Here is an 8,785-nt window from a genome sequence, read left to right on the forward strand (position 1 = left end):
GCAGGTTGACTGGCGAGCCCCTGAAGAGCGAAGATGATCTGGTCTTGGCTAGCGGTGCAGTAGAGCCTGCAAACACCTCAACATGGCCCCAAATTAAAGAGGAGGAGGAGGAGCCAGAGTTCTCTCAACAGTAAATGAAAAAGGAGCTATCTCCAATCAAAAAGGAAGAGCAAAATGTAACCGGGTCAACTGTTGAGCCTTCCATGAGTGAAGATGATCTGGACGTGACCTGCAGAGGGGCACACACAGCAGCAGCTCATCAAAAGGACGGCGAGCAGACTCTTTCATTGGTCCTTTATCACAGCGATGACTTGATTCATGCGAATAAGGACGATGAAGGTGTTAAGACAAATCCTAGTGGCGACAAACTTTGCAAATGCTCTCGGTGTGAGAAAACATTTCACAATAAGTCTCTTTTAAAATCACATATGATGACCCACACTGAAGACAAACCATTTTTGTGCTCAGTTAGTACTAAAAGATTTACACGGAAAGGTGGCTTAGACATCCGCACAAGAACCCATACGTAAAAACCCCTTTTCGTGCTTGGTTTGTGGTCAAGCATTCACACACAAGGAAAGTTTAGAATTCCACGCAAGAACCCACACTGGTGAAAAACCATTTTTGTGCTCAGTTTGAAAATGATCAAAACATTATTTAAAAAGCCATTAAAACTTCATCTAGGCATAAGGTCAAGCACACAACGGCAGTCAAAGAAACATGGAGGGTTGTTGTGAGAGAGCTAATGAGAGCCCAGTAGAGTGGAGTGAACATGACAAGCAAGCAGTGCATCCGTGAAAATGTCAAATTAAAATAACAGGTACAGGAAATGTATGGACGTTTTTGTAACTTGGATTTTTTTTGTATCTTTAGGCACTGAGGAGTTTGGAAGTAGAGGTATGGCTCTATAAGAGTTTAAATTCTTAGGTTAACTTAAAGTACTTCTCGTGAGATGGACAATTGATGAAATATAACATTTATCTTTGTGTTTTTCAGCTTTCAGAAATAATCTTGGTGCTAATGGGCAGGGGTCTGGTGACTTTGAGAAGAAATTTAAGCTCTCCCAAATCAAAAGGGAGGAGCCAGAGTTCCCTATTCACCAAAACAGAGAAGAACAACTTTCCATCAAAAATGAGGGAATTGTGAGCCCATGAAGACAAAAGATGCTTTGGGCATGGCCAGCAGAGGGGCGGACCCAGCAAACACGTCAACAAGGCCCCCAAAAAAACTATTTTTATGCTCGGTTTGTGGGAAAAGTTTTACAGAGAAGGAAAGTTTAAAATTACACTCAAGAACCCACAATGGTGATAAACCGTTTTCCTGCTCAATTTGTGGGCAAGCATTTACACAAAGCGGAAAAACTATTTTCGTGCTCAGTTTGTGATCACTCTTTCTCTCGAAAGGGCCTAGAAAGCCACATGAGAACCCACACAGATGAAAACCCATTTTCATGCTTGATTTGCGGTAAAGCTCTGTCAGAAGCAAAACTTAAAAGTCCAGACGAGATCCTACACTAGTCAAAAACCATTTTCCTGTGCAGTTTGTGGTAAAATATATCTAGAAAAGGGAAGTTTAAAAATACACACAAGAACCCACACAGGTAAAAAACCCTTTATCTGTTCAGTTTGTTGTCAAGCATTTGCAGAGAAGCCAAAGTTAAAAAAACACACCAGAACCCATACTGTTGAAAAAACCTTTTCTTGCTCAATTTGTAGTCAAGCTTTCTTTCAAACACCAGTTAAAAAGCCACACAAGAACCCACACTGATGAGAACTCCTTTTTTTCTGTCCAGTTCATGTTCAAACGGTTTCACAGAAGGAAACCTGAAAAGAAAACTTAACAACCCACACGGGCGAAAAGCCTTTTTGCTTAATTTGTGGTCCAACATCCCGCCCCAATAATTCCTTAAAAATACCAATAATAACCCATATTGTTTAGAAATCATTTTTCTGCTCAGTCTGTTGGATTTATTCAAAAGATTTAAATGGTGAGTTTACAACAAAATAAACAATAACTGCCAAATATTGTGAGTATTTGTTAGGAATTATTGAAATCATTGCCAAATTTCAATTCCCAAAATGCATTTGACTTTGCCTATAGTTTTTTCTACTCACACTGTACTAACACTTATAGGTGTTACTTTCATATAGATTTTATATGTGCTTTTGTTAATAAATGTATGCCATAAAAGTTGAGTTATCTTTATATTAAGGTCAATTATCACATTTAGGAAATAAACCTTATATAATGGAGTTTCTTACTATTTACCCCACACAGAATTCTTACCGGCCAAATAGTCATATTGGGCCATAAAGGCTATTTGACCGGTTACCGGCTACAGAGCCACTGCCTTCTCATTTAGCCCAGTGGCTAACACAACTACTCAAATTCAGGACGGAAAATGTCCCGGTGCCGGAATCACATTGTTTGCCATTGCTTCTAGTTTTAGCAAGCCACTCCTGACACCATGTTTCGGATCGCGTCTCTATTCAATTGAATAACAACAGCGCGTAGCATTATGGGTAGAACTGAGGACGTGCTACAACGATGAACCACTAGATGACGCTAACTGCTCACTATACAGTACAATAATCTGTAACAGCGAGTGGCGACGACGTCATATACAAGCGGCGAAGATTATGCCTTTAGACGGAAAAACATAAAAAAGAATAGAAATACGAAACATATTGTGAATTATAAACCTTTTTCTCCAATGGAAAAATGATAACCAACCGATTTTTTTAGTCATTTCGTTTTAAAAACTCATACAATCAATACAACCAAGATAATAACAAAATCATTTAATTTATAAATGCCATTCGTGTATAAACTCTGTTAAATTATATGGAGACACAAGTCAAAGTTTTTACCAGGTTTAACATTATTAAAATTTAAATATGCAAAAAGCTAATTGATAATACGAGTATCGGAATTATTGAATATGCCACTTAATTATACGTACTAGTATCCTATTATTATTAAAACATGTTTTCATATTTATAAGAAAAATACGGGAAGCCAAACAATATATATTAACAGGGCTTTTATACTCGTGGACTGCAACATACACCATAGATCAATTTACAAATAGAAAGTTTGAATACACATTTGGAATGATAATAACACTTTTATTTCCGTTAAAAAATATCACAACATATCGACAAAAGCAGAGATTCCGACACAATGTGTCTCCCATTATTAATCGCCACCCAAATTTTAGAATATATAGATTATATATAGGATATTATATATAGATTGAATATTATGCATACGTGAAACATCTTATTTTGAACGGAAGGTTGGCATCACGGGAAACAGTCTTTTCCCATCATGCACCCCTAGAAATGCGAGGGCAAAAAAAAAAAATGGCCAAACAGGGAGCGCTTAGTCTGCGAATATTTGACTTTTTGCCCGTCTAATTTGTCTTTTAATTTCAGTCACTTAACTAAACTGAATTATTGACGACGTTTCTAGCATACATCACTTTACGGATTCAACATCAGTCATCCATCTTAAAACTGTGCGACTTTATTTAGCTTCGCTTCGCTAGTATCTGCTATCAAAAAACAAGCGTCTCCATCAACACCACCATGAAAACAACAACAAAGTTCCAGGAGGAACTTTTTGACGTAAAAGATTACCATAATCGTCACCACCACCCAGTTGAATGCAAATTAATGCAAGCAAAAGTTATTCTTCACAGACTAGCTGGGTTCACGTTTGATGAGCGTTTGTTTACAGTACACGGCGTGACTTATATTTTCCGTGTCCAAATGTTACTCTATTGATGGGGCAATGTGTGTACTATTTTGGTGTGTACATTTTATTATCTCCCAATTCCATTTTAAAGGCCTGCAGTTGGGAATACTACCCGTGGATTACAATATGTTGCATGTGTGAAGACGTTGACTGCGTCTATTGGTCCAAAAAAATCATGAAACATAATAACTCCCCACCTATCCAACCGAACCCAAATTTACAAATTTCTCAAATACACACTTCAATTAAAAAAAGATTACACATTATTATCATTATTATTACCATTATTATTATTATCATTATTATTACCATTATTATTACCATTATTATTATCATTATTATTATCATTATTATTATCATTATTATTATCGTCATTATTATCGTCATTATTATCGTCATTATTATCGTCATTATTATCGTCATTATTATCGTCATTATTATCGGTATTATTATCGTCATTATTGTCATTATCGTCATTATTATCATTATTATTATCATTGGTTGCGGTTGTGGTTGTGGTAATCATCGGACATAGGCTTTGTCCTTCATGTTACCTCACTCCAAAGTTATTACATAGAAGGGATTGTGCGTCATGCTACCGCAAGTTCAGAGTCCTGATGGCTGTTGGAAAAAAGCTGTCATTGAGCCTATTTGTCCGTACATTGTTAGACCTGTAGCGTTTGCCAGAGAGTATTAACTGGAACATGTCGTGACCAGGGTGTATGGGTCCCCGACAATGTTCCCGGCTCTGCTGATATAACGAGGGCTGGCAATATCTTCCACTGATGGCGGAGGGCTGCTGACAATCTTCTGGGAAGTGTTAACCGCTCTGCATGGCCTTTTTGTCTGCTGCCATGCTTCCAGCGTACCACACTGTAATACAGTGTCAGAATGCTCTCCACAGTGGCTCTACAGAAGGTTACCAGAAACGTAGTGTCCAAGTGGTTCCTCCTGACTAGCCTGAGGAAATGGAGTCGTTACTGGTCATTCTTCACCACTGCCGTGGTGTTTTTAGACCAGGAGAGCCTATCAGTGACATGAACCCCCAGGAATTTAAAGGACTGGACCCTGTCTACACACTCCATTTATGAGGACTGGGGCCAGATCTGTGCTGTGTTTGCGAAAGTCCAGTATTATTTCTTTAGTTTTTGTGGTGTTCAGTGTGAGATTGTTCACCGAGCACCAAAGAGACAGTCTGTTGCCCTCATCTCTGTAGGCCGACTCATCCCCACCTGAGATGAGTCCGACCACAGTGGTGTCATCGGCAAATTTGATGATGGAGTTTGACTGGTGGGTCGGTGTACAGTCGTATGTGTTCACGGAGTATAGAAGAAAACACAGTACACCGCCTTGATGGGAGCCTGTCCTCAGTGTAATGGAGGAAGAGAGGTGGGGACCAAGTCTAACAGTTTGTGGTCGGTTGGTTAAGAAGTTCTTTATCCAGCAGCAGATGGGAGAGGATAGTCTAAAATGGGAGAGTTATTCAGCCAGAATGTCCGGTATTGGTGTTGAAGGCTTAGCTATAGTCAATGAAAAGCTTCCTCACGTAGTTCCCATGGTGCTCCAGGTGGCTCAGTGCTGTGTGTAGAGCAATGGCGATAGCATCCTCAGTGGACCTGTTTGCTCTACAAGCAAACTGATTTGGGTCAACTGAGGTAAGGATTGTATCCCTGATATGGCGGGCGAACAACTTTTCAAAGCACTTCATTATCACAGGTGTAAGTGCAACAGGCCTATAATCATTCAGGCTGTCAATTGTTGGCTTTTTAAGGAAAAGGATAATGGTGGCAGATTTCAGGCAGGATGGGATGATTGTTGCAGAGAACAAGTGAAGATTATTTTCTTTGTGAAATCACCAGTCAGCTGGTCAGCACAAGCTTTGAGCACCTTCCCAGGTACTCCGTCACGGCCAGCAACCTTCCTGGTATTCACAGTCTGCAGTACCTATCTCCCTTCATCTTCCTGAAGCTCCAGTGTACTGCTGCAGGTTGGTGGTGAATGTGTTGAGACTGGGTCTGATTTGTCAAAGCAGGCAGAGAAACGGTTCAGTTCCTCTGCTAGTGAGGCATCTGCGTTAACAGACACATTATTGTCATTGTAATTGATAAAATGTCGTATTCCCTGCCACATTCTCTATGAGTTATTTCTTGTGAAGTGCTCCTCAATGTTCCTTGTATATGCTGCCTTGGCCTTTTTAATGCCTCTTTTCAGGTCTGCTCTGGCAGCGCTGTATTGTTCCTTGCCCCCTGACCTGAATGCGGTGTTGCAGGTTTTGATGAGTGTGTGTCTCCTTGGTCATCCAGGGTTTTTGGTTAGGAAAAACCTGTATCCGTTTATTAACAGTGACATTGTTCGTGCAGTTTTTCATGTAGGAAAGTACAGTGTCCGTGTAGTCCTGGAGGTTGTGGTGTTCAAAAAGTTCCCAAAGTGTTGCGGAAAAAACAGTCCTGCAGCTGAGAAAGGGCATCCTCGGGCCATGTTTTTGTTATCTTTATATGCGGCCTTGATAGCCTATGGAGTGGGGTGTATGAGGGGGTGAGGGACAGGCAGAGATGGTCTGATCCAGCTATGTGAGGGAGGGGTGTGGCTCTATAAGCATGTTTGATATTAGAATAAACATGGTTTAGAGCAGGGGTGTCAAACCGGTCCTCAAAGGTTTGCAGTGGGTGCAGGTTTTCATTCCAACTCAACAAGAGGATACCTTTAGCAAGTGGAATCAGCTAATTAAAGTCTGGAAGACACCTGATTGTTTAAAATGTCAGCACTGGATCGGTTGGAACAAAGACCAGGACCCACTGCAGCCCTCGGCGGAATCGGTTTGACACATGTGGTTTAGAGTTTTATCTCCTCTGGTGTGACACTTCACATACTGGATAAACTTAGGCAGAATAGTCTTCAAACATGCTTTGTTAAAGTCACCAGCGTCAATAAAGACTCCTTTGGGGTGGTAAAGCTGCTGTTTGTTTACAGCCGCTAGCAGGAGGCTAAGTGCCGTGCTAATGTTAGCATCCAGTGGGATGTAAACGACCATTACAATGTCAATCGTTAGCTCTCTAGGTAGATAGGAGGTTTTGCACCATACTACCAAGAGAGTTAACTCCTGGGAGCAGTAAGTGTTAATGATCTTGCTGTTGCAGCACCATTCATTGTGTGCGTCGCAGATATTAGTAAATAACAATAAGATTGAGAAAACAAAACACCAAACAGGAGAGCATAGAGCCGCTGCACCCGTGCGCGCCACCGTCTTGATATCTTTGTTGGATCCGTGGCGCTTCAATGGCAGCGGAGGACAAAGTCGCGTGTCTTTGTCTAACGGTGATGTAGTGTTGAAACCAAGGTTATGTCCTAAATGTTACTTTTTTTTCCTTCAATGATTTTTCAGCTTCATAATGTTAATTGAATTTGTCAACATTCCCACTGTGATTGATTGTTTTGTGACGAAATGAATGTATGGTGCCATCTTCCGCTTGGTTTCATTTCTGTGAACAAGAAATTCAGTAATTTTACAATTAGAAAATGGTTAATCATTTATCTTTGTGGCAGATTTCAGAAATGATTTTGGTGCTGATGGGCAGGAGTCTGCTGATCTGGAAGGGGAAGTTGAGCTCTCCCAAATCAAAGAGGAGGAGCCAAAGTTTCCTCAACAACAAATGGGAGACGAGCAACTTCCAATCAAAAGGGAGGAAGATCATTTCACCTGGTCACTTGGTGAGTTCGTGAAGAGGGAAGATGTTCTGGGCTTGGCCAGCGGAGGGGCAGAGCCTGCAAACACCACAACATGGCCCCTAATTAAAGAGGAGGAGCCAGAGTTACTTCAACAACAAATGGGAGACGAGCAACTTCCAATCAAAAAGGAAGATCATCTCACCTGGTCACCAGGTGAGTCGGTGAAAAGCGTTTATCCGTGTGTGGCTAGCGAAGGGGTGGAACCTGCAAACGCCTCAGAATGGCCCCAAATTAAAGAGAGGGAGCCAGAGTTCTCTCAACAGTGCAAAAGAGAAGAGGAGCCTTCAATCAAAAACGAGGAATGTGTCAAATGGTCAACTGGTGAGCCTTTCAAGAGTGAAAATGATCTGGGCGTGGCCAACAGACAGGCGGAGCTTCTGAGCGGCAGCTCAACAGAAGGATGGCGAGCAGAAAATTTAATTGCTCCTTTATCAGATGGCAACCACTTGCTTTTTGACGATGATGATGTTGAAAATGTTAAGAAAAATCCCAGTGGCGACAAACTCTGCAATTGCTCTCAATGTGGGAAAACTTTTGGGAAAAAGTATTCTTTGAAAACACATATGAGGAGCCACACCGGGGAGAAACCCTTATCATGTTCAGTTTGTGGTAAAACATTTACACACAAGGGAACATTTAAATTACACACAAGAACCCACACGGGTGACAAACCATTTTCATGCTCAGTGTGTGGTCAATCATTCACACAAAAGGGAAACTTAATTAGTCATGCAAGGACCCACACTGGTGAAAAACCATTTTCGTGTTCAGTTTGCGGTAAAGCCTTTTCTCAAAAGCATGCTTTACAAAGACACACAAGAAACCACACGGGTGAAAAACAATTTTCGTGTTCAGTTTGTGGTAAAGCCTTTTCTCAAAAGCAATCTTTACAAAGACACACACGAAACCACACTGGTGAAAAAAAAATTGTGTTCAGTTTGTGGTAAAACATTTACACTCAAGGGAACATTTAAAATACACACAAGAACCCATACGGGTGACATATCATTGTCATGCTCAGTTTGTGGTCAAACATTCACACAGAAGGGAAACTTAATTAGTCACGCAAGAACCCACACTGGTGAAAAACCATAGTTCGTGTTCAGTTTTTTTGTAAAGACCTCTCTCAAAAGCAAGCTTTACAAAGACACACAAGAACCAACACTGGCAGAAAACATTTTCCTGCTTTGTTTGTGGTCGAACATTTTCCCAAATGAGAAGCTTAAAATAACACTTTTTAACCCACACTGGAGAACAATGTTTTCCTGCTCAGTCTGTGGCCACAGATTTGCTACAACAG

General features: G+C 40.8%; 1 protein-coding gene across 1 annotated transcript; it reads left to right on the plus strand.

The window, feature by feature from the left end:
* Positions 1 to 6,747: 6,747 nt before the first annotated feature.
* Positions 6,748 to 8,581, plus strand: LOC144213469 (uncharacterized). Its single transcript, XM_077741954.1, has one exon. It carries the CDS (start codon positions 7,410 to 7,412, stop codon positions 8,430 to 8,432), a length of 1,023 nt encoding a protein of 340 aa, XP_077598080.1. The 5' UTR covers positions 6,748 to 7,409; the 3' UTR covers positions 8,433 to 8,581.
* The last annotated feature ends 204 nt before the right edge of the window (positions 8,582 to 8,785 follow it).

Source organism: Stigmatopora nigra, chromosome 20 (assembly GCF_051989575.1).
Source record: "Stigmatopora nigra isolate UIUO_SnigA chromosome 20, RoL_Snig_1.1, whole genome shotgun sequence".
NCBI lineage: Eukaryota > Metazoa > Chordata > Actinopteri > Syngnathiformes > Syngnathidae > Stigmatopora > Stigmatopora nigra.

Excerpts from the sequence above, each read along its gene's own strand:
- LOC144213469 (XM_077741954.1), top strand. The coding sequence starts at position 7,410 with ATGGGAGACGAGCAACTTCCAATCAAAAGGGAGGAAGATCATTTCACC.